The 25480-nt window shown below is 49.4% G+C and overlaps 1 protein-coding gene across 3 annotated transcripts in view; it reads right to left on the reverse strand.

The window, feature by feature from the left end:
* Positions 1-10442: 10442 nt before the first annotated feature.
* Positions 10443-25480, reverse strand: part of CACNG3 (calcium voltage-gated channel auxiliary subunit gamma 3) — an 85130-nt gene continuing 70092 nt past the window's right edge. The window contains exons 2-5 of one of the 3 annotated variants that reach the window (XM_086692706.1): positions 22004-22069; positions 21851-21934; positions 16939-17079; positions 10443-11533 (exon numbers count right to left, since the gene is read on the reverse strand). In XM_086692706.1, the coding sequence (XP_086548832.1) occupies positions 11022-11533; positions 16939-17079; positions 21851-21934; positions 22004-22046 (780 nt within the window). In that variant the 5' untranslated portion in view covers positions 22047-22069 and the 3' untranslated portion in view covers positions 10443-11021. The remainder of the gene's footprint in view (positions 11534-16938; positions 17080-21850; positions 21935-22003; positions 22070-25480) is intronic. The other 2 variants (XM_086692707.1, XM_025916870.2) reach the window with 2 other exon arrangements.

The raw sequence follows: 25480 nt of genomic DNA on the forward strand, positions 1-25480 counted from the left end.
GTCCAACATTAGTGCTGCTTATCAATCTGTATTTCCTCTTCTTCCTCTAGGGACATGGTAGGTTTTTACTTTGCTATTCCCTTCAAATTCAGTAGAGCCACGTGACTTGTTTTCATCTATGAATCATGAGCAGGAATGACGTCTATCACTTCCAGGTCGGCACATTTAAGAGCGAGCTTGTCACCTCTTTTTCCTTCCATCTTGTCACTTTGACCAGCAATATCCAGACGGATATCCCCACCAGCTTGGGTGTCCTGGAGCGGGCGATGTGAGCAGAGCCCCCCGGCTGACCACACTGGACACACGGCATGTGTTTTCAGCTACCGATATCTCGGGGCTGTTTGTTTCCACTGTGTAACCCAACCTATCCCCATTATCTGGTTTTGCGAAAGGGGAAACCGAGGCACATGGCGATTGAGTAACTCTTCCACAGTCACACAACTAGGAGCCGGGATTCAAATGCCACCATCTATGCGTCCTTGCTGTCTGGAACCCTAGAATGACTCAGACTGCCACTTTTTCTAAAACTTGATGCTTCAGTTTTCCTTTCGGGAGAGACTTTTACTTCCTCTTCTCCCATCGCAGACATTTGGCGACGTCTGGAGACATTTTTGGCTGTCAGAACTTGGCGGGTGGGGGGAGGGGGCTTTCTGCTACTGGCATCTGGTGGGTAGAAGCCAGGGATGCTGCAAACATCTAATGCACACGACAGTCTCCCCGCCCCCCCCCCCAGCCCCCCCAAAGCTATCCAGCCCAAATGTCAACAGCACAGCTGGAGCAAAGCCCTGACTTTCCTCTAGAAATTCCTCTGTTGCTTACGTTAACCACAGTTGGCTTCTTTTGCTCGTAACCAGAGACGCGATTGGGTTGTCATGAGTGAGTTAATTAATTAATCGAAAACAGTGGGGTGTCAGTGCTGGGACTAGTCTTATTTGACATTTGCCTAAGTGATCTGGAGGAGTAAGGGGTGTGGGCCCCACATTCCCTGTGACACTTAGCTGTGCCAGGTAGTGAAATGCCAAGCCACTGGTGAGAAGCTGCAGGAAGGTCTCACCAGGCTGTGTGAGTGGGCAAGGATGAGCTTCAGTGTGGGCAAGTACACGGTGCCGCGTTTGGCAAAAAATAATCCAAGCTATACTTAGAGGTTGGAAAAGGATGGAACGGGAGAGGGGAAAATAGATACAAATGAAAGGACTTCAGGAAGTGATTCCCAAGCCTGATTCTCAGCCTCACCTGAGCTCTAGACAACAACACGGATGCTTAGGCCCTCGTCCGGACGCGCTCGATCAGAGGTCTGGGCGGTACTACTCAGGCCTGTTTTTTCTTTTCGGCAGGAATACAGACCCAGTTTCCCCAGATTTTCTGATTTTCAAAAGAAGCGAAAGAGACTGGCTTTTATGTGTAAGTTCCGACGCCCCCCCACCCCCCTTTTGGTAACTTTTAATTTTGAAGTAATGTCAAGCCTCTAGAAAAAAATTCCAAGAATGGTATAAAGAGCTTCCTTTTTCTTTTTTAAGTTTACTTATTTATTTTGAGAGGGAGAGAGACAGCACGAGCAGAGGAGGGGCAGAGAGAGGGGGAGACAGAGAGTCCCAAGCAGGCTCTGCACTGTCAGCACAGAGCCCAGTGTGGGTCTCGAACTCACGAACCGTGAGATCATGACCTGAGCTGAAATCAAGTGTCTGATGCTCAACTGACTGAGCCACCCAGGCGCCCCAAAGAGCTTCTATATCCTATACCCAGATTCGACAGTTGGTAACCTTTTGCCTCATTGGCTTTATAAGTTCCCAGTTTTTAGAAACATCCAATGGATCAAGCTACACAAGAATGTAAATGGACTTTCACCCTTAAACTATCAGTTGATGACTTCTGAAGGTCAGGCTCACTTCAAACCAATCAAATAAGAGTCTCTGTGGTGGGGCCTAGACATATGTATTTTTTTTTAATTTTTTTTTTTTAACGTTTATTTATTTTTGAGACAGAGAGAGAGACAGAGCATGAACGGGGGAGGAGCAGAGAGAGAGGGAGACACAGAATTGGAAGCAGGCTCCAGGCTCTGAGCCATCAGCCCAGAGCCCGATGCGGGGCTCGAACTCACGGACCGCGAGATCGCGAGATCGTGACCTGAGCTGAAGTCGGACGCTTAACCGACTGAGCCACCCAGGCGCCCTGTATTTTTTTTTAAAAATTTCCTCCAGACGATGCTAATATGCAGCTAGGGCTGAGAACCATTGGTCCTGGTCCCTCATGGTAATTGCATGTCCCTCATATGTGGTGGCTTTAGGCATAGACAGACATGTGATCCCATTCGTGTGACCCCATCTGGGCCGGAGAGGAGGGGGAAGTCTAATGGAATGATTCTAGGGAAGTTCTCTTCCCTCCTAAAGATACACAGAAATGAGTCAGCTCTCCTTCTGTGGGATGTGTACTTGGATACAATGGGATGTTGTACCTGGATGTGATGGATGCTGGCCTAAGGACGCAAGGCCTAAAGACGGCCTAAGGGTGGAAAGGTGACAAGACTTTGGGTCCTTGGATTTATATTTGAGCTGCTGAATTAACTAACCTGGGGTCCCCTTTCCCCGGGGATTGCTTTTTACAAGGGATGCATGTTCCCTACTCCACTTGTGTGGTAGAGGTGACTAGACACCTACCAAAGATGCATGCATACCTTATATTATGTTGAGTTATTACCGGGAAGTGTGGAGGCCAAGGGCAGCCTATCCCAAGATGGGTCACTTTGCAATGAAGACTATTCTGAATTAAAAAGCGATCAGCAACTGGAAGGTTTAGGAAAAGTTCTTTACCTCCCCCACAACTGCCTAAAAAGAATTTTGATAGAGAAACTGCTCCAGGAAGAGAGCTACGCCCATAGATAACCCAACAGTATGATAGAAACTAAGGTATGGTAGACAGGGACGCACCCAGCAAGGCCTGTTTAGTCAATGTTCTCTATGTCCCACTGACCCACAAACATTTGTTTCATTCCCTTGTGAATCACATTCCTTCCTTTTGAAGTCCCAGACCCCACCTCTTTCTCCTTAGGTCAGAATGACATGTATACGTTCATTTTGCCTGATCGTCTTTGGATTTTCTGTGTCTGTGTGGATTCCACGTCCATACGCTGTTAAATTTTATTTTCTCCTCATCATCCGTCTCACATGCAGTTTGATTTCTCAGTCTGGCCAGGAGGACCTCGAGGGGGACAGGACACCCTTGCACCCAACAGGAGAAACTCTCCAAACATGGATGCCATTTTCAGCAACTCCCCTGGAATCTAGATGGGACCATGTGACTCGTTCTCACTAGTGGAATGTGACACGAGTGGGTTACTTCGGGTCCAGGTGATTGAGTGTAGGTGTACAATCCTTCACCTCCTCACCCCACCCGTAAGCCCCCTTCACTCCGTCTACCCACGTGGATAACATCAGGACAACCCTGGAGCCCCAAGATGGCACAGCTACGAGACAGAAACAATTTGGTTTCCTCGGTTACAGCCTGGAGCAGAGCCATCCAGGAGCGCGGCTCAGCTAGGAAATCTACACTGGGCTTTGTGTGAGCAGGAAATCAAGGTTTGTTGGGTTAAGCTCCCAAGATTTTGGGGTTTCTTTGCTATGACAGACAGGCTCGACGATCTAAGGAAGACAAGCTATTTGAGTTAGAATTGGGTGTTCCTTGTAGACCAAAGATTATCATTATTTTTTAAGTAAGCTCTACACCCAACATGGGCTTGAACTCACAACCCCAAGATCAAGGGTCTCGTGTTCCACCAACAGAGCCAGCCAGGCACTCCTCAAAGATTCTTATTTAAATGATCAGAGAAGGACCTATAAAGTCCAGATAACCATCTCAAAACTAGTTTTTGTTTGTCTGGTTTTGCTTTTATTTGCAAAGAGGCAATCAGGATTCTGCAAATTAAATCACTGTCCAGGGGCACCTGGGTGGCGCAGTCGGTTAAGCGTCCGACTTCAGCCAGGTCACGATCTCGCGGTCTGTGAGTTCGAGCCCCGCATCAGGCTCTGGGCTGATGGCTCAGAGCCTGGAGCCTGTTTCCGATTCTGTGTCTCCCTCTCTCTCTGCCCCTCCCCCGTTCATGCTCTGTCTCTCTCTGTCCCAAAAATAAATAAACATTGAAAAAAAAAATTAAAAAAAAATAAATAAATCACTGTCCAGGAGTTACTTGCTTTCTGCCTGGTGACTTGGCTGTGCCATTGCCTTTGTGGTGGCTTTGATTTTAGACTGATGATTTGCTAGCCCTCAAGACACGTCACCTGGTTTCTGGTCCCTGGTTCTTTCTCTGTCTTGGCTCTTTCTGAACGGAACTGGCTCTAAGGTTCTGATTTCCCTTGTATAAACATCATGACTAAATGCCCTCCTGGTCCTGCTGCCCTGCTGTCCCTAAGGGGAACTCTCAGCCAACCCCATATGGCTGGGTATTCCCCAGTTCTGGAAGCTTCCAAAGGCACAGGTTCTGGTCAGTGCTCCTTTGGTAACTAGGAGCAGAGATGCACTCAGTCTTGCTCAAAGGAAAAGGGAGATTGTTGAAGGGATGCAGAAAGTCTCCCAGAGGAAATGGGATGGGAAGCTATCAGAAACCAAGGAAGCCACACTCTGCTTATGATGCTGTGGCTTTCCTTTAAACAGTTCTTAATGCATTCACAATCCCTGCATCCTTCCTTCAGACAGTGCACTGTTCACCAGATGAATAGTGGTACCACATTTGGCACAGAGGACAATAGTGGAGGACGAGACAGTTGGGTACACTCCTCTCATGGATCTAACATTCTAGTAAGCAAACAAATACACACGCACAAAATATTACAGACTTTTGAACTATCAAGGGCATAAGTATGGACTATACCAAAGAAAAGCAGTGGCTCTCCTGCCGAGAATTGAAGGAAGTCCTCGCTGAAGAGATGATTTGTCAGCCTGGACCTGAAGGATGAGAAAGGGCCAGTCATATAAAGAGATAGGAGAGATTTCAAGCAATGGGAACAGCAGGTGCAAAGGCCCTGAGGTGGAAATGTGTTTGGCTGGGTCAAGGAAGTGAAAAGAGAAGACACATGATGAGAGGGTAGGCAGCCAGGTGAAAAGTGACAGAATAAAGTTGGACCGGTTAGCAGGGTCTCCATAACGCAAGACCTTGGAGCCCATGGCAAAAATTTGGATTTTATGTACATACAGTGAGAAACCTTTGCAGGGTTGTCCTCTCTTTGCCATGTATGTGGCCCATTGTTGCTGCCCTGGTCCCAAGGCTTCCTTATATCTTTTCTGTCCTGTACCCTTTAGCCAACTAGCAATTGCTTTGTGTCTCTTTGTTAGAATTCCTGGCAGAGATCATCTGACTGGCTTAGTTTACCTTTTTTTCTTTTTAAGTTTATTTATTTATTTTGAGAGAGAGACGAGAGAGACAGAGCACACTAGTGGGGGAGGGGCAGAGAGAGAGGGAGAGAGAGAGGGAGAGAGAATCCCAAGCAGGCTCCACACCACCAGTGCAGAGCCCTGTGTGGGGCTCGAACCCACGAGCCCTGGGATCACGACCCGAGTCGAAGTCAAGAGCTGGATGCCTAACTGAGTGAGCCACCCGGGTGCCCCGCTTAGTTTACCTTTTTAAGTCAAGTCACAAATCCCAGGCTGCTGGCCACCCGACAAACAGATTGGCCGGCTGCAGATCTGGTATGATCTGTGATCCAGCCAGCTGTGCTCTGGGGCAAGGTCATGTCTAACTGATGATAACGTCCACATACTGGAGACTTGGGCAAAGCCAGCAATGATAGAAGCTCTTAGAGAAGTATTTCTGAAGATAAAATTTACGAAACTAGGATGTCACTGGGCACCTAACTTATTAAACTTCCAAAAAATATGTATCACATTGTATCTGAGCAGCACATGCTCCCCCCCCTCCCCCCCCCCAAAGGAACTCCAACTCTTCCTTTAGGTCTGACTGTAAATATCACATCCTCTTCCTTGACCGTCCATCAAAATTAGCACCCGCCCCCCCCCCCCACCCCATATATTCCTTGGTATTCTTTGCACTATAGTTTCCCTTTATGACACAGATCACAGTTTTCCATGATGTTGATTTGTGCGCTCACTTGTCTGGTGCACGTTTCCCCCTCTGGATGGAGCATTCCACCAGGGCAGGGCTTGTACCTGTGAGGATTATGGCTGTTTTGGTACACAGTAGGTCCTCGATAGTAAGTGCTAGGTGAATGGGTGAATGAATGAATGAATGAATGCACGGGAGTGAGAGATCGTGTGGCCTGAGGAGTCACCAAAGATTTCGTGGAAGCAATGAGGCTTGATCTTGATCTTGAAGACTGGACAGAATTTGGAGAAGACAAGGACAGACAGTTCAGGCCGGAATAATACTCATCAGCAAAGCCCGTGCACAGGCAGTAAGTGCAGTACGGCCAGGGCCGACTGTGGGCACTGATTAGAGCAGAGGGGTGTGTTGATAAGATCTGGAAAATCAGGGGTGCCTGGGTGGCTCAGCTGGTTCAGCACCCAACTTTGGCTCAGGTCATTATTTCGCAGTCCATGTGTTCGAGCCCCACGTCGGGCTCTGTGCTGGCAGCTCAGAGCCTGGAGCCTGCTTTGGATTCTGTGTCTCCCTCTCTCTCTGTCCCTCACCTGCTCGCGCTCTGTCTCTCTCTCTCTCAAAAATAAATAAACGTTAAGAAAATTTTATAAGATCTGGAAAATCAAATTGTCTGTGTGGGAAAGGGCCTAAATAGGAAAGATAGAAATCTGAGAACTGGATTAAAACAATAGCTAACATGTGCATGGTGATTGTGTTTCAAGCACTTTTCTAAGTGTTTTATGAGCGTAAGCTCATCCAATCTTCACAGCACACCTGAGGAGTAAGTACTGTGTTTGTGGCCATTTTACAGACGGAGAGGCTGAGGCACAAGGCAATTACCCCGCCGAAGTTCTCACGGCTGATGAATGCAGAGTTGGGATTCAAACGGGCAGACGCGGCTGCAGCGTGTGTGGGTTTGAAGGTTATGCCAAGCCACCTCTCTGCTCTGGGAAGGTAGAGACAGAATTTGGCCAGAGATCAGCTCTGGGGGCCACAGAGCGTGACAGAGACACCCAGGGGTTCTGGTCTTGAGATTGGCCGGAGGATGCTGCGGGTCCAGAAATGAGCGGGCTGGGAAATGGAGCCGCATCTGGGGGAGAAGATGAGGGACTCAGTAAGGAGCAAGAGGTTTGAGAATCGTGGTCGGCAAGGCTTAGGCGGTGACTCTTTCCTACGCTTTGGAATCAGGCAGACACGGCTTTGAGCACCTGCTTTGCCGCAAGTTTCAACATCAACAATTCAACAAGAGTACCTATCTCAAAAGTGAGGATTAAAAGAGGCAAAAGAAGTGAAGTTCACAGCACACAGAGTGGGGGCCAGGGACCACGAATACTCCTCACGGGGTTGGCCGGGCTGGAAACTGCAAACTGCGAGTGGTAATATTAGTCTTCATGTGATGTCAGCCACCTAGGTCTCTGAGGCCGCACGCGCCAAAGCCTTGCTGGGAGCAGACCTTAGATGGAACAGGACGTGGGAAAGGTGGGCAGGGGGTCCTTCCAGGGGGTCAGGGGCCTACGTCTCTCTTCCTGCTGTCTGGCCTTTGTACCTGTAGTTTGTACTTGGCCTCCAGAGCAGATGTCTGGCTAGTGAAGCCCCTGGGACCTTTCTCTCCGTCCCCATCTCCCCAGATGCCCTGTTTTTGATAAAGTCCTAGTTCCCAGGGCTCCGGGCTGCGGCTTGTTCTACTTCACAGGATTCGTCACCTGTTCACTCCATCCCTCAGATCCTTCCCTCTCCAAGGGTGCCTGAAGCCTCGAAGCCCAAAGCCAGGGATGAGACAATGGGACCTGAGTCACCTCTGCAGTGTTAGAGGACACCGGTCCCGTAGCTGAGACAGTTACCCCCCCCCCAGTGCGCCTTGCATCTTTCTGATTAAACCGAGGAAAGTGTCTTCCCCGGTGAGAGAATATCTCTGACATCTTTCTAACACTTTGGTTACATCCTTCTTACAGAGATCAGGCAGCAGCCATCAGCTTCGAACGGGCAGCAGCTAGAGGATGGCGTGATGGCTTTGTTTTGATTGTGTCTATTTTCCCAGTTGCCATTTCCTTACGGCGAACGATTCCGGTTTTCCTTTCAAAGCGGTGACATAAAGTTCAACTATCAAACCTACTTCTTGAAGTAAAACGAGTCGATGTAAAGAAAAACGGTCGACAGGTAATTGTCGATGTAGTATGTGCTTATGAAAAACTTGACGAGGGTAGTGCTCGGATGGCCGGTCCAGAAAATCCTGGTAGACCAGGAGGTGGCTCACATTAGGGACTATCAATAGGCTGACTATCAATGTCGGTTCCGCTCGTTAGCATCTTACACACGTTCCCTCTTCAAGCCTCTGTTCCCTCACTTGCCAAAATGAGGATAGTAATTCCTACTGCACACGGGGTTGTTTTAAGGATTCAGTGAGATAATTTGATGTATGTGAGTGTAATTTGCATGAGATGACTCTTAAAAAAATTTTTTTTTAATGTTTATTTATTGTTGAGAGAGACGAAGACAGACAAAGTGTGAGCAGGGGAGGAGCACAGAGAGGGAGACACAGAATCCTAAGCAAGCTCTGAGCTGTCAGCATAGAGCCCGACGCGGGGCTCGAACTCACAAACTGTGAGATCATGACCTGAGCCGAAGTCAGACGCTCAACCGACTGAGCCACCTAGGCGCCCCTGCATGTGACGACTCTTAAGGGTTAAATGAAATGAGTTGTTGGGAGTCTGCGTTCTACAAATTCACCGCGTGGGTGTGGGCCAGCGCCTCCCTCCCCAGGCCTTCTGTCCCATGGTAAAGTCTGGGCAAGTCATGTAACCTCTCTTGCCTCAGTTTCCTCCTTGGGAAAAATGGGGCTATTACTGGCAGGATTAAATAACGAAGTACGTGTCTGCTGCTAGATCACAGCCTGGCACGTGACAGCGTTAGGTAAGTGTGAGCTCTTGGGACCATCGCTATGCCCTCTGCGGTGATCGCAGCCCTAGGTGGGAAGGCTCTCCGGAAGTGTGAGCATCTGGCGTGGGCCAAAAGCCCTCTAGGAAGCCACTGTTGGCAGAGGTGACTTTGACCTCTCTTGCCTTTTGGTACGGAATATTCAAAATATTCAAATGTCCTTCCCCCATGCCCTCAGGCCCTCTCCCCCCCCCCCCATATAGAACATCTATTTGGCTTCTGTCGTCCTGCAATGATGCTTTTGCTGTATCCCCCTCAACCCCCAAATTCATATGTTGAAGTCCTAGCTCTCCTTGTGATGGTATTTGCAGATGGGGCTATGGGGAGGTAATTAGGGCTCCATGGGGGGCGGGCTGTGCTGGGAATAGTGGCTACCTAAGAAGAAGAAGGAGAGAGAGAGACAGAGACAGAGACAGAGCGAGAGAACTGCCACCTCCGAGCTGTGAAGACACAGTGAGAAGGGGCCATTTGCAAGCCAGAAGGAAAGCCCTCCGCCGCCAGTGGCTCTTAGGCAACAGACTTGACAAGACAAAGGGCCCACAGTGACACCTGGCTGGATACAAAGAGGCTCTTTAAGCCACAGGCCCTATGCAGCTGACCAATGGGCTACTTGCAACCCACCTAAGATTACCAAAAAAAAGGGAAAGCTCTATCCGTCCCTCCCCCCCAACCCCACCCTCCCTGACTCTGCCCTGTGACTCTGGCCCGTCACCACCTCCTGCGGCAGGACGGCCTCTCCTGTGCTGTCCTGCCCGCTGCCCCCATCGTGGTGTATTCAATAAACGCTTCTCTCTTCTGTTCTGCTTTGGGCGAATCCTCGCCCGGCCCTCGCCACCGTCCTCCACCCAATCGGGACACCCCACAGTCACCAAGAACCAAATCTGCCGGCGCCCTGATCTTGGACTTCCCAGCCCAGAAGGATGAGCAGCAAATATCTGTTGTTTAAGCCTAACTCCTAAAACTAGGAGTTTTGTAAGAGCAGTGCACGTTGACTCAAATAGTGCTCACTCTGCTTGGAATACATCCAAAAATTAAAAACCTATGTATTGATTATTTGCACATGACATTTTGTTTGAGCCTCACAACTCTGTGGAGAACACTCTACCATGTTCCATTGTACAGATGAGGAGACTGAGGCTTCAAGGTCAGGTGCACTCGCCCCGGGCCTAGAGCTCCTGGGTACCAGAGCCAGCTTGCTTGCCCCCAGCTAGCCTCCAGGGATTCAGGGGAGGGACTCGCCGACTCTGACACTGGTCGGGGGAGCACCTTGCTGGCCTCAAGGGGTGACAGGGTGGTGGGGAGCCTTCCTGGTGGTTAGCGTGTGACGAGCAGAATTCAGCTTCTCACACAGAGGCGAGCCAGTCCCACGGCAGGCAGGGAGTTTGTGCAAGAAGTAGCCGGAAGAAACAGAACACGCCCAGCTTGGTTGGTTACAACAAGGCAAAACCTTTAATAACATGAGTGCTTATTACATTAGCTGCTTCAGGGCTCTGACATCTTTGATTTCTGGTCATGTTTTTCTAACACGTAAAGGTGAATGCCTCCCTCGGGGCCACCTGGGCGGTTGGGGTCCTGAGGATTCATGTGAGTGGGCAATGGGGACAACTGCACGCGCCTGGGGAATCGGGGGTCCCCCTCCCCCCCAAGCCACCACCCGTGACTTTGAGTAAAGTCCTCTTCCAAGGAGGGAAGAATGTGGAGGTCCTTCCAGTAAAGAAGGAAGAGAGGAAAACATCTGGCACAGATACACAGAGAGAGAAATGACATCATGGGGTTGCCTTGAAAAGTGGGGGGGGGACCTGGAGGGGGAGGGTTGGGAGTTGGGGGAGGGGGGGTAGGACGCGGAGGGCCCCGGGCCAAGTTTGGGAGAGGGCTGAGTCCATTTGGTTTCATTCTTTGTAAAAAGTAATACCATCACGAGGACCATGCCATGCAACCTCCCGGCCACCTCTGTTCGCTGCCCCCGCGGCTGTGCTGGGGCGGAGGTCAGAGGGCAGAGGTCAGTTCAGACGGGCGTAGTGCGCCTGTTGGCCGGATTATTATGCAGCGACTCCTTGAACTCTTTGGGCGTGGAATTGTGGAACTGTAGAAAAGCGTGGTCCCGGTCGGAGTTGAGGAGGGTCCCCATGGTGATCTTTGAGGGGTCCCGGGAGAGGGTGAACATGGAGATGTCAGTGGAAGGGATGGTGTGGAAGCCTTTGCTGATGGGGGACAGGTCTCGGGATCTGGGCTCCGTGGAGCGCGAACTTGAGCGCCTCCGGAATCGATACCTGTAGGGCGGAAGGCGCGCAAAGGTGGATTTCTTCAGGAGCTCCGAGTGGGATTTGGCACGTAACTGCTGATGTTTTTCTATATAGATGTGCACAGCGACAACTCCCACGATTTCTGCGATGATGAAAGAGAAGGCCCCGAAATAAAAGGACCAGCCATAGGAGTAGCTTTTTTTGGAGTCACGCTGCCCGGGGTCTCCGGCATTGGCTGATATATAAACTATGATGCCGATGATGTTGCTTAACCCTAAAAGAAGGGAAAAGAGAAACACATCTTTCACACACCTCTGCGGTAACTTTGAGCCTTGAAATATTTATAGAAAGTGTGGAGGTAACAGGGAGACGGGTGAATGGATTTATGGCTGGGAAATCCCACCACGGGGTATGTCTCACGAGGTCCGTCTCTTGGGAAGTGAGGAATTCTGCTGCTCGGTCCCCGGTGGCCTGCGTTCAGCTATGGGATGCGCCCTATTCCTGTAGCGAGAGCCGGCGAGCTCCAGAATGCATGCATTCTCCCTTACGAGCCATTCATTCCATCAAAACCTGATCTCTGGCGCTAAGTCATGAGGATGGCAGAATGAAGGAGGTACAGGTACCCGCCTCTGAATGCCTCACCGTGGGTAGGAGAGACTGACATGTAAATGCAATTAGAGCAAAATACAGTGAGGGCTCTATCAGAGACGCATGTAAAATGGTTCGGGAGCAAAGGGAGGCAGGACAGGTGCGCCCCTGGGGTTTGAAAACAAGGTGACATTGAATGGGGTTGAGCCAGGAGCTGAAAGGCTACCGACTACATAATGTGACAGAAGAAATCAAGAGTGACCTGCTAGGGTGTTAGCTTGGATGATGAGGTGACACCCTGAGCTAAAATGAGAGGCAGCAAAGAGAACAGGTTTAGAGAAGAGGAAAGATTGGAATGCACTGAGGCGGACGTGTTTATCGAGAGTCTAAATGCAGCTGTCCGGTGGACATAGATGGGTCTACACCTGCAGTTGGGGGACCCAACGAGTCCAAGGGGAAGGGACAGTAGCTTACTAAGTCTTTTTTATCTGCACCGGAGAAGGTAATGCTTTCAGTTAGCTGTCGGTTGAGCGTCAGGAATTGGGGAGCGCAAAGCCGATGTCCCCAGTAGGCATGGCCTGCAGACTTAGTGTCCCTAAGTGCCATCGGAGTAGCCCTGGAAATAGTCACTTAGAGATGAGCTGATTCTCTAGGGAGTGGTAAGAAGAAACAACAGAACCTGAGGACCCAGGGGCTGTGATGATCTCTGACCACCTTCCTCACATTACTGTTCCAAAGGTTGAGTCTCTCTTTTTGTCTCTTCCAGGGTGTGATACCAACATTGACTCGGGGGAGTTGGTATATCGGCTGGCATCTCCTTGCCTCCAATTTTAGGGCGGGGCTAAATGGAGGCCCTCGTTACAGTTCCTAGCACAGCTGGTGAATAACCAGATCCAGCGGCCTCCTGTGCTCCCTTTCTGGTCCTTGACTGCTCCGTACTCTTCTTGTGGATCCCCAAGGTCTCCCCAGTGGTCCATCAACTAAAGGGTTAAAGCTGGGCACGGCAGGGGCCACGAGACTCTGCTCCAGTGCTGTTCTGACCTGCTGGTGCACGTGCATTGAGGGGAGTTAATATTGGATTATGATCTCTGGCCATTCATTCTCCATCTAGGACTTGCTTCAGGAAGGCGGGCTGGGGGGTCTGCTTCTGCCCCGTCTCCTCTTGCAGGCATGATCCTACGCAGGCATCCAGCAGGTAGGCAGCGAGTTCTAATCACTGAGCTATTTCTAAACATGGGCGTTGACACAGACAGCCCGTGTCAGGCTGCAGGAAACCACAGGATGAAAAACTCCTTCTCTTTCTGGAGTGTCAATTCGGCTTGAAGATTAGTGGGGAAGACACATTCTTTTATATTAAAATGAACATGGATATAATAAGGAGGAGAGAGCAGAATTCACATGAATTTTTAAGTGTAAATGGGAGACAGACTTCAAAGACATTTCAGCTCACTCAAGGCGCTTCTAGTGATGCCCCCCGAGTCCCCAGGGCCATGTTTTCTTTCTCCTCTGCTAGCAGGGAAATTCTGGTGGCAAAGTTTGGGAAGCCCCTCAAGGAAGCCTTTTTTGGGGGAGGGGGAGGAGGGAGGGGGAGAAGTTCAAAGAAAGACCTGGATGTCAGACCAGGTTAAAGGAGGCAGGAAGCCAAGTGACTTGCCATTAACTTATAGGGCTCTTACCATGTGCCAGGCACTGTACAAAGTCTTAACATGCACCATCTCAGTTATTACAACCGACCTGCTCCTCCCTTGGGGAGTCTGGGTGGCACAGTTGGTTAAGCATCTGACTCTTGGTCTCAGCTTGGGTCACGATCTCACAGTTTTTGAGTTTGAGCCCCACATCAGGCTCTGAGCTGATGGCACAGAGCCTGCTTGGGATTCTGTCTCTCCTTCTCTGTGCCCCTCCCCAGCTTGTGCGCACGCGTGCTCTCTCTCTCTCTCTCTCTCTCTCAAAATAAATAAATAAACTTAAAAAATTAAAAAAAATTAATCCTCTCTTAAAAGTTTATTTCTTTATTTTTTGGTAATCTCTACATCCAACGTGGGGTTAGAGCTCACGACCCTGAGATCAAGAGTTGCACACTCTTCCAGCTAAGCCAGCCAGGTGCCTCTAACCCTCTTTTACAGAAGAGGAAACTGAGGCACAGAGAAGATATGTAACTTTCCACGCTAACAGTGCTAGGAAATAGTAGAGGTGGGATTTGAACCCAGGACTGTGTTTTGGCCACAGCGCACTTAGATTTCAGTAACAAATTTTAGGAAGAACAAGATGTAGGTGGGCAATCACTTTCTCCCAACCACTAGACTGTCAACATCTTGAGGGCAGACCTAGGCTGGCTCTGTTCATGGCTTTGGCCCCATCTCCTAGCCCAGAGCCTGGCCATAGCCAAGAGTGTTTCCTGAATGACTAGGCACATTGAGTTGCCCGAGAATTAACAGGTGCAATGTATATACCAGCAGCTCCTGTGTAGTAAGTGATTACCGTGTACTAGGTGCTATCCTAGGCATCTTACAAATACCAACTCATTTCAGCCTCTTAACAGCCTCAAGAAGTAGGGCTATCGTTACCCCCACTTTTCAGATAAGGAAACTAAGTCACAGAGAGGTGAAGGGACTTGCCCAAGGTTACACAGCTGGGAAGTAGTAGAGCCAAGATTTGCACCCTGCAGCCTGGCTTCAGAGCCTATGCTCCTCCGTATTATGCACAGTGCCTGTCCCGTAGTAGGTGCTCAACAAAAGGTTGTTGACTGCTTGCCTGAAACCTCAGATCCTAAGAAGAGCTGAGCAAAAAAGAGCCTTAGAGAGTGCCGAATCCTCTGACACTTTCATTTTATAGGTGGGAAAATGGAGGCATTTTGGCATTCCTTTGGGAGATGGGGGTGTCTAGGAATAGACCCCAAGCTTCTGGCTTCTCCTCAGGGCTTTCACTGCTGCCCCTCATGTTTCCCAGTCCCCATGTGTCCGATCCACCTGCCATCTTTCACAATACCCTTTGTGAGAAAGAAGTTGCTGGTGACACACTCTTCCCTGACAATCCCCTTGGGGGACAAAATAATGATCCTTCTCCCACATGGGAAACCCGAATGTCAGCACAATGCATTATCCACTGGGTCAGTCAGAGCCCAGCGGGTCCTGGACAGGCCGCAGATGACTAGAACGTGCCTCAAAGCCACACAAACTCCTGAGTTTCCCAGTTGCTACCGTCAGTCCACACAGAGCGTGGTCAGCTGACCACATCCCCATGGCAAGATGGCGGCTTTCTCTCTGGTCTGTTGCTGGATTTGGTGTGGTTCAACTTCCCCGTTTTCCTGTTTCCCAGGGCAAACAGTGGGGGAAGAATGGGGGCAAGGTCTAGGAGGGGGGCAGGGCGCTGGGTTTTAGACTTTGGAGCCATGTTGTTGCTGCTTTTCCAATACTAGAAAATAATATTGGGGGGCACCTGGCTGGCTCAGTCGGAAGAGCATGTGACTCTCGATCTCGGGGCTGTGAGTTCGAGCCTCACGTTATGTGTAGCGATGACTAAAAAAAATAAACTTAAAAAAGAAAATAAAATAATATTGTGCTTTTTATGGTCAGCCTCTTTCCAACAACACTGAGACGTGGATACTATTATTATTTCCCATTTTACAGTCGAAGAAACCAGGGTATGGGGAGTCGGGGAGGTTCCCGAGGCTCACCCAGGTAGAGCCAGAATTAACATCTAGAAGGAAAGTCCCCCCTTTACACACCATTTCTTCTTCTACCGTTCCCACCCTGCTAAATAGTCTGCCATCACTGGGCCAAGTTGGAAGGCCACCACCAGAGTTGAGTCCCCTTCCCCCACCCACCTTGTTCTATGCTTCTCTAAAGTATTCGTCCTGAGGGCACTGGATGAGGGGTGGGGTGGGAAGAGATGGAAGGGGGGATGGAAACGCAGGGGTAAGAGAGGAAATGAGGCGGGTGGAGGAGGGATGGAAATGGGGGGAGGAGAGAGAAGGCAGAGCATAGGGCCCCTTCCCGAACTGACTCATCCTTCTCGCCACCTTCTGGACAGGCCAGGTATTGGTTATGAGCTCTTCCCAGAGGGCATCCGGGGCTGCTGGCTTTTTACCTGGTTCCCGGAGACGCTTTGAACAATATGAGGATTTGAGCCCTTGGAAAGCCGTGACACGTCTCAAAGGGCCAGACGTGCCCAAGTGAACAGAAAGGCGGACCCCGTCAAAGCACACTGAACCAGTCCTTCAGGTCACACATTACACGCACCACACCTGCCCCCCACCCTACACGCAAGCATGACACTTGAACAACAGGGGAGTTAGGGGTGCTGACCTCCCACACAGTCAAAAATCTGTGTTTAACTTTTGGTTTTCCCAAAACTTAACTACTAATTGCCTACTGTTGACGGGAAGCCTTACTGAGAACACGGTCAACAAACTTGTATTTTGTTTGTTCTATGTATTCTATACTGTATTCTTACAATGAAGTAAGCTAGGGAAAAGAAAATGCCATTAAAAAAACCATAGGGAAGACAAAAATACATTTCCACTACTGTATGCATTTACTGAAAATCCATTCCTCAGTGGACCCGCGCAGTTCAAACCCATGTCGTTCAAGGGTCACCATACATATGCTGTCTCACTAGTCAGCCCCTGTCCCCCTCTGAGCTGATCCTGCCACCCTAGTCTCCTGCCTTCCTATGATGCCACCCTCGTGTATCAGCATCTTTGGTTCTAAGTGAAGTCTGTGGCTCTTCATTCTTTTTTTTTAATTTTGTTTCAGAGAGAGAGAGAGAGAGAGAGAGAGAGAGAGACAGGGAGAGCAGAGGAGAGGGGCAGAGGGAGGGAGAGAGAGAATCCCAAGCAGGTTCCACGCCCAGAGCAGAGCCTGGTGCGGGGTTCCATCCCACGACCCTGGGATCATGACCTGAGCAGAAGTCAAACTTGGAGGCTCACCTGACTGAGCCACCCAGGGGCCCCTGGCTTTTCATTCTTCACACGAGCGGAGTATTTTCTCGCTCTTGCCCTGGACGGAACCCTGAATAGCACTGCTCTGTCCTTGTGGGCCTGGCTGGGGGTTGGTGCCTGTGAGGACCTCGGGGCCGGGGCCGGAAGCTCACCTGCAGAGACGAAAAAGATGCCCGCGCTGAGGATGACATTGTGTCTGCTTCGGTGGAATTCGCTGGCCGCCACGCAGAGCCCGCCAAAGAAGAGCAGCGTGACGCTGAGGATGGGGAAGACACTGGAGGCCCTCACAGCTCCTGCGGAGAGAAGGGGAGAGGGTTCCACCTGCGTCCCCGCCAGCCCCGGGATCCACCCATCCCAGGCACAGGCGCCCCTGGGGAAAACAGCACCTGCGGAGGAGGACAGAGCCTGCATCTAACATGGGTGTGAGACCAGTACGGCCGCTCAGGGCTCTGTGCTCGGTGCTAACGCTCTCCAGTCGCCGTCCTGAAATTCTGAATCAGTCTGTCTTTGAACTGCGTTTTAGAAGTGAAGCCTGATGGGCCCACAGACATTGCACTAGGGGACTCGGAGCCTTGACTTGTGTCATCGTCTCTGTCTCCCACACCCCCTTCTCCTTGGGATGGGATCTTAGCTGCCCATTCTCCTGCCCCAACCAGTGATCACTGGCACCCTTCGTTCCTGATGGGGGCTGGGCACGGACGGAGGAAGGGTCAGGGTTCGGTGCGAGCCCCAGGCACCTGCAAAGCTATGCATTCACCCCTCAGAGTGTCTCCATGCCCCTCGGGGTAGTGTGACATTAGGTAGGCAAATAAAAGACACTGTGACAGATCAAGAGAAAGAGAGAACAGAAAAGAAGAAAAAGCTTTTTTGCCTGTGTTTTGAAGGAGGAGCTGGGATCTTCCTTCACCCTGGGCCATGCCAATTCTGTAGCCAGCCCTGCACCCAGAGTCCCTCCCGTCGGCTCACACGCTGTTGGCCAAAATGCAGAGCCTTTTCCCACTGCACACCTATCTTTGCCTATTCCTTGGTCTGGCAATATTCTCTTGATACCCACTTAGTCACCGAATGAACAAAGGAGTTTACTTATCCATGCAACAATGTTACTGTGTACCTACTGGATGCCAGGCGCTGTGCTGGGCCCTCAGGTACCACCAGTGGACATGTGCGGCCACCCCCAGGGCACAGGAGCTGCCCTTCAAAGTAGGGGCTGGCTGAGGGGCTGGAGCAGCTCCTGGAGGCCCCTGTGTTAACTCTTTAGTTGCTGGATCATGGAAAGGCCCTAAGGGAGGCCCCTTAGGCCTTGGGGAGGGGTCCTATGGTAGGGGTTCCAATATTTACCCAGCCAGTATAAGGGTATTTCCTGGTCTGTCCAGACCAGAATATACCAGTTGAATAAATTCCATGTTCACGGTGTACAAAAGAGTTAGGGTCCCAGGTCTCATGGGGCTTACAAGCCAGTTGAGTTGACAGTCAGACATGGCTATGTCATTTGCAGGCCCCAGCGCAAAATGAAAATGCAAGGTCTCTTGTTCCAACATTAAGCATTTCAAGATGGCGACTGGAGAGAATTGAACACCATGAGGCTCTTGGAAGGGCCGGGGATGGTGAGAAGTTGTAGGATTTAGGGTATATTTCTTTTGATCGATCGATCGATTGATTGATTTAGAGCAGGGGAGGGGCAGACAGAGAAGGAGAGAGAAAGAATCCCAAGCAGGCTCCAAGCTGTCCGCGTGAAACCACATGTGGAGCTTGAACTTACAAACCCCGAGATCATGACCTGAGCCAAAACCAAGAGTCGGGTGCTAACCAACCGAGCCACCCAGGCGCCCCAGGATATGATCCTAAGGTGAAGCCACCAGAACTGGCAGTGCGTGGTGGGAGACACAGGAGCTGAAAACCGTGCCCATATTGGGTGCCATGCTGCTGAGCTCAGGGTGGTGCCCAAAATGCCTAGGGCATGTGCAGGTGCAGCAGTGGGTGGGGGGGGGGGTCACGGCAGGAAGGGTGTGAGTTCATTTTTGGCCTTGGGAAGTTCAAAGCTGAAGGTTCAAGGCTTTCAAGCCTCCATTCATGGTGACCCTACCCCTGCTGTTTCTCTTTGCTACTGCACGGAGGTGCTTATGTGCCAACTGCCAAACTCTTTCTACAACTTAATGTCATGTCACAAAAGTTTTCTGAAAGTCTGGTAGCTGATTTAGCCAAGGGGGCTGCCTGGGAAGGGCATTGGAGTAGACGTGGGGTGAGGGTGTGCGGGCACACAAGGGTGAGGTTCTCTTAATGAGAAGAAAATGAAAGAGTGTTTGCTTTTGCTTAAAGACAGCCACCCACATACCCAGCACTGGAGTCTGGGCAGACCCGGGGCCCCATAACAGCGTCCCTCCCAACACTCTGCTTCCATGGTGAGGTTTTGGGAGAGGCTGGATTCCCTGCTTCCTTTAGCCCCCAGTTGAGGGGTACCCTGGGGAGGGGGGCTCTGGAGTCCCGGGTGGGCACATGAGCCTGGCTGCAGGCACAGCTCATTTATAACTTCTCAATATTGACACGTATGACTTATGGGCTTCCATTTGGACCCTCAGTCTGGGACCCCACAAATATCAGGGGTTGATCTGCCTCCAACGGCTTCAAGGGAAACTTGCGAACAAACCTTTAAAGCATTCGTTCGCATTGTATATTGGCAGGAATTGCGCAAATATTCAATGTGATGAGTTTAATTGATTGAAAGAGCCTTTAAATTAAAAAAAAAATTCAAAGCATGATTAAATTATGATCATGCACAAAGGAGACAATCTGAACGTTTGACGCTCTTGAATTGTGTTGCTTATAAAGGTGCAACTTTGCAAGGTGGCTGCGGTAACGACGTGGCAACCAGCTGGTGGCCAGACTCACTCTTTACCCACAAACGAGACACAGGGTTGCAGGTGTCTGCCTCAGGACGTTGCTTCTGTGATTTAGTCTACTTTCATTTTAGCTCTATGGACACAAGGGGGCTTCAAACAAAAACGTTTTACTGTCTTCCTCCCCTACTTACTTCTTTCCTCTACTGTTCTTCCTCCCCAAACTATCTAGGGGTAAGTTGAGGTTGCAGACCCCTGCAGGAGCGCACCCCTGGCTCCGTGTGGTGGGGTCGGGGATTCCAAAATTCCCAGCGGGACATTCGTGTACTCGTAAAGGCCTCTCCTTAACCTCAGCCTGATTCTGTGGCCAGTGACGTGTGGGTAGACCGTGGGATGGGGGCAAGGACCGTCACCTTCTTAGGGGGAGCAAAATACTCTGTTGGAAAAGCAATCCACCTCTGGGAAGAACTTAAATCAGTTTTGCAAGTTGTGAAATAGAAGTTATAGCTGTGTTTCACCTCCAGCAGGGCAAACATCACCATGTTGCATTAAAGCAGGAAAGAAAAACAAAGAAAAACCATGCGTACTCAGTAAAATCCCCCTGGAGATGACACTAAGGTCATTCTTCTGAGGAGGTCCGTGTACGAAGCAACATCTCTACATGTGGCCTGTAGTCCCCATACCAAATTTTTCTGCTGCTGGTACAAATTCCCGTAGGCATTTGGATAAATCCTACCAGATGCATAAGGACCGCAAACAGAGAAATGGTATGTTTACATTTTAAAAATCATCTTAAAAACAACTATTTCTTAATCGACCCTACTACCCCTTACATTGTAATGTGGTTCAAGGCTCATATAGAGACTTACAGTCCGTCTGCAGACTAACAGGTGTGAGTACGGCTAAAAATGGTTGAAATTGAAACACCATTCTTCTTGAGCTACGAGTTACAAACATACTCTGAATAGGACAATTTATTGAAGTTTTTATTATTTTATTTTATTTTTAAAGTTTATTTTTGCGCGCGCGCGCGCGCGCGAGAGAGAGAGAGAGAGAGAGAGAGAGAGAAAGCAGGGGAGAGAAAGAGAGAGACAGAGAGGGAGACAGAAAATCTGAAGCAGGCTCTGTGTGGACAGTGGAGAGCCCTGCTCAGGGGTCGAACTCCTGAACCTCGAGATCAGGCCCTGATCCCAAGTTGGACACTTAACCGACTGACCCGTCTAGGTGCCCCTCTTGAAGTTTTTATTTGTAATAGCCATAAAAAAAAAAACACCCCTTACTTTTAACATTCCCTAACAGTAAATTTAGTCAATGCCTTTGAAATTCCCTTTTGTCTGAACTTGACACACATTTTGTTGAAGAAGTTACATTTAGATTATGTTAAGCCCCAAGTTCTCTCTGTGCCTAGATCAATGTCAGGCCCCTATTTGCAGCTGGACTTTGCTATGCTTGTCTCGTGTGACAGAAAAGAGAGAGCCCACATTGCTTCATCATTCCAAGTTGAGCCCTGGGCTGAGGGTAACGTGTGTGAGCTCAGTTAAATTTCTTGAGCCTGTCACGTAGATGACATTATCATCTCCATATCCGACTAGATAAAGACAGCTGAGAGATGGAAAGGTTAAGCAATTTGACCCAGGTTTAATCCAGCCAGTAGGGAGTCAGACAAGGGTAAAAGCCCAGACCAACCAGAACCCAGAAACCTCACACCAAGCCATCATCTCTTCTGCCCCTCACGTGCTGCCTTTGTGACAGTCCCGCGTCAGATCCAGATTACTGATCTCAGGACAACCCCAGCCCAGATGCTGGCCCTGCCCCAATAGGATGGAAACTGCAGAGAGTGAACTTGGATTTACATCTGTTCTCCCAGGGCTTGCTCCTTAGGACCGTGCCCATTAATACCTCAACTCAACTCTCTCAGGAAGGCAAAAACTTGTGTTCTAGTTGAAGAAAATTCCTTAGATTTTCTCCTAAGCAGACTAAAAAGAACCTTTCAGTTTTGACTCACCTACTTTTCCCCTTTCTATTTCTGGTTTATTGACATTAAAGAGACTTAGATATCAGAATCGCTTGAATGTCTCTGTCTAGTAGCAAAGGTCCCAGAAGCTCCTTTGGAGTATCCATTTCCAGGGGTGAGCATTGAGGAGCCTCAGGGGCAGCCGGGTGACTGCAGGGCCACCCTCCCCTCCCTGTCCCCCCCACCCTGGGGGAGACCCCAGAAGTGGAAACTTACGCAGGAGGTACTCTGCTGTGTCTTGTTCATAGTCTGCGTCTTCAGGGAAGTGATCGATTTTCTTGCACACTCCTCGGAAAGCCCCTGTGGAAACAAATGTGGGCCTGAGCTGGGGGAGGAGCCAGAGCCCCTGGGGTGAGCCTGGGTCCTCACCCCTACGGTGAAGATCCTTCCATGGTTGTTGCTGGCTGTGCATATTGTTGGCCCGTCAGCATCTGTCTGGGACACAAAAGAGAGACAAGTAGAGGAGGAAAAAAAAAAAAGAAGCAGAAGACTTAACTTTTTTGCCTCCTAGATTTTTTGCATGACGTTGAGATCTATTGGGAAGGGCAAATAGCTATGAAACATAATCATTCATTATGAGGACTGCTTTATCTATCCCCCCCCCCCACACACACACACAATTGGAGAGGAAAAAAAGAAGGAAATGGAGTTTGTGTGTATTAATTTTCTGTTTTATCGATGAGGAAACGGGCCTAAGAATTTTGCTTGAGCGCACATGGTAAATAGGGGAGCCAGCATTCCAATCATGATCTGCTGACTCCCAGGTGTCTATCCTGGGCGTAGCTTCAGGAATAGCACACTGCCCCTGATCCTGCTCATATCGGACACGGGACTATCCCCTCAGTCCTTCTCCTACCCTGAGTCATAGTCTGCTGTGCTTGGCTGTGTGGCCCACGCCTTCAGGAGACACAGAATGTACAGGTTTCTTGCAGAAACTGTCAGCATTTGCTTCCTTTTTTCTCTTCAAGATCAGTTTATAAAAAATGTTTATTTGAGACAGAAAGAGAGTGGGGGAGGAGCAAAAGAGAGAGAGAGAGAGAGAGAGAGAGAGAGAGAGAGAATCCCAAGCAGGCTCTGTGCTGTCAGTGCAGAGCCCGACCTCACGAACCCCTGAGATCATGACCTGAGCAGAAATCAAGAGTTGAACACTTAACGGTGCCACCCAGGTGCCCCTGATATCAGTTTGACTTAAATCATTTTGGGTATTTGATAGTCATTGTGGGTGTTTGTTAACTAGGCAATTAACCAATCTCTGGGGCAGCTAATGGCTGCGCCAGTTCTTATAAATGACAGCAATTTCTGAACTCCTCACCTTAACCCAGCAGGACATTATGCATCATTGTTCTCATCCCAGCCTGAGAAGGTGGCATGGAGGGGAGGGGCAGTGTGATGTCATGGAGAGTAGACAAGGTTTTGGATCACACAGATCTGGCCTTATACTGCAGCACAGTTACTATAAGGATTAAATAAAGTATGTGAAGTGGAGATAATTTTTGCAAAACTCCAGGCGTGCCATCATAACAGCTAGTGCTTATTCAATGCTTCCAGTGGACCAAGCACAGAGCTGAAACCTGACATCCCTTCTCTCAGTGACTCTTGTCCACCTCCCTGGGAGGTAGGGGCTATTAATCCTGACATTTGATGATGAGGCAACCCAGATCACAGAGGAGACTGAGGTGTCACAGCTGGAGAGGAGAAGAATCGATATTGGAATCCAAGCTTCAAAGCCTGTGGTTTTCACCATTAGACTATGAAAGGTAGCCATTATTATTATGTCGATTATTATCTTGTAATAATGAGTGTCATGCACTTAACCCCTGCTACAAGTAGGCTCCGAGCCAGAGGCATTTCCCAACAAATGTGATGCGATATGCAGAACATCTCCTTGGTTCTGATTCTCGGCTCACCAGGCAAAGGGTGGACACAGAACCAAGGAGAGGGTCCTGGAGAGGAGACTTGCAGATTAAAGGAAATTCTTGGAAGAAACACAAAGTCATAGCTTCTTCCCTGATATTGAAAGAAAAAGCCTTCATTTTTTTTTCTTGTTCAGACTGTGTAAAAATTTTTGAATATTTATTTGAGAGAGAGAGAGAGAGAGAGAGAGTGAATGGGGGAGAAGAGCAGAGAGAGGGAGAGAGAGAGGATCTTAAGCAGGCTCCACAGTCAGTGCAGAGCCCAACGTGGGGCTCGATCTCAGGACCACGAGATCATGACCTGAGCCGAAATCAAGAGTGCATGGTTAACCGAATGAGCCACCCAGACGCTCCTTTTTTTGTTGTTTAGATTTTAGAGTTCCATTCGCATATTCCTGTTAGTTTGTAAACCCCATTCCCTTCCAGCTAGTTGAATAATAAGTCATAGGAAGTCACACACGCTGAGCCCATGTCATGCACTGGGTGCTAACCTAATTCCTTTACATGTTTTATCCTTGTTAGCTCTCAAAACTGCCTTATGAAGTACCTGGCATTTTGATCCCCTTTTACAGGCGAGAACACAAAGGCTTAGGAAAATGAATGATTTCGTCAAGGCACACAGCCATAAATGGCATTCTCATAAGTGGCATGCTTGAATGGAAGTCTGCCTGACTCCAAATTTAAAAATTTTTAAATGTTTTTTTATTTTTGAGAGAGAAAGAGAGAGAGAGAGAGAGAGTGAGTGGGGAGGAGCACAGAGAGGGAGACACAGAATCTGAAGCAGGTTCCAGGCTCTGAGCTGTCGGCACAGAGCCTGATGTGGGGCTCGAACTCACGAATGGTGAGATCGTGACCTGAGCTGAAACCAGGAGTCGGCCGCTCAACCAACAGAGCCCCCCAGGTGCCCCTCCAAAGCCAGAGTCCTAACCACTGTTGTGAACTGCACTCTCTTCCACACATTGAGAGTTGCCAGCAACATCCTGGGCCAGGTGGCTTTATGATAATTTCGTGGTCTATCCACAGCCACCAATTGTGGAAATGAATCGGACCAGTGAGTGATTTTTTTCCACCAACCATGTTTTTTTGCCCCATAATCTATGCTGGGGACCACCGAGCAAGGCAAAGGTGGTGGTTGTAGGACCGCCTACTGTTAGTTGTTTGACAGGCACCACAAAGGCTTTCATAGGAAGAAATGTTGGAGCTGAGAACGAAATGTGGACGTTACTGAGACAGACCCGTCGGATCCACGTGGGAATAAAGAGCTCCACGCACGTCTGCACCTGCTTGCGAACCGGGCCTTACCCGAGGTGGTTCACACCTGGAAACTAGAGCTTAGAGCCAGCAAACACTGGAAGCTCCCGGAGAAACAGTCCCCGGTATTTAGGGTCTCAAGCCACCCACCACCTGTTCTTGCACAGCCCATGAGCTAAGAATGGTTTTTGCATATTTAGATGGCTGGAAAAAAAAAAAAAAAAAAAAAACAACCCGAAGAATATTGTTTCATGACACGCAAAAAACTACATGAAATTCAAATTTCAGTGTCTGCAAATAAGATTGTATTGAAGCACAACCGTGCCTGTTTGTTTACGGCTTCCACGCTATGATGGCAGAGCCGCGGAGTTGTGGCAGAAACAGCAAAGCCAAAAAATATTTACTATCTGGCTGGGGAAGGTCTTGCTGATCTGTGGTCTGAAGATCCCTGTCCGGTGAGAGAACGCAAAAAGAGGAGTCTGGGCCTTCCGGGGACTCTCGGAGGACATAATCCGAGCTGGTTCTTCTGAAGGGGATAACATCTAGGGCAAATCTGGGTCATGGAATGTTCTGTTTGGTGTTTTTGCCTGGTTTGTTTTATTTTTTACCTGCTGTAGTTTAATGCCTATTTTGATGTATTTTTTTTTAAGTTCAATATGTTGCTGCAATTTAAAATTCAGGA

This window comes from Puma concolor, chromosome E3 (genome assembly GCF_028749965.1).
Source record: "Puma concolor isolate L17-30 chromosome E3, mPumCon1.1.hap2, whole genome shotgun sequence".
Taxonomy (NCBI): Eukaryota; Metazoa; Chordata; class Mammalia; order Carnivora; family Felidae; genus Puma; species Puma concolor.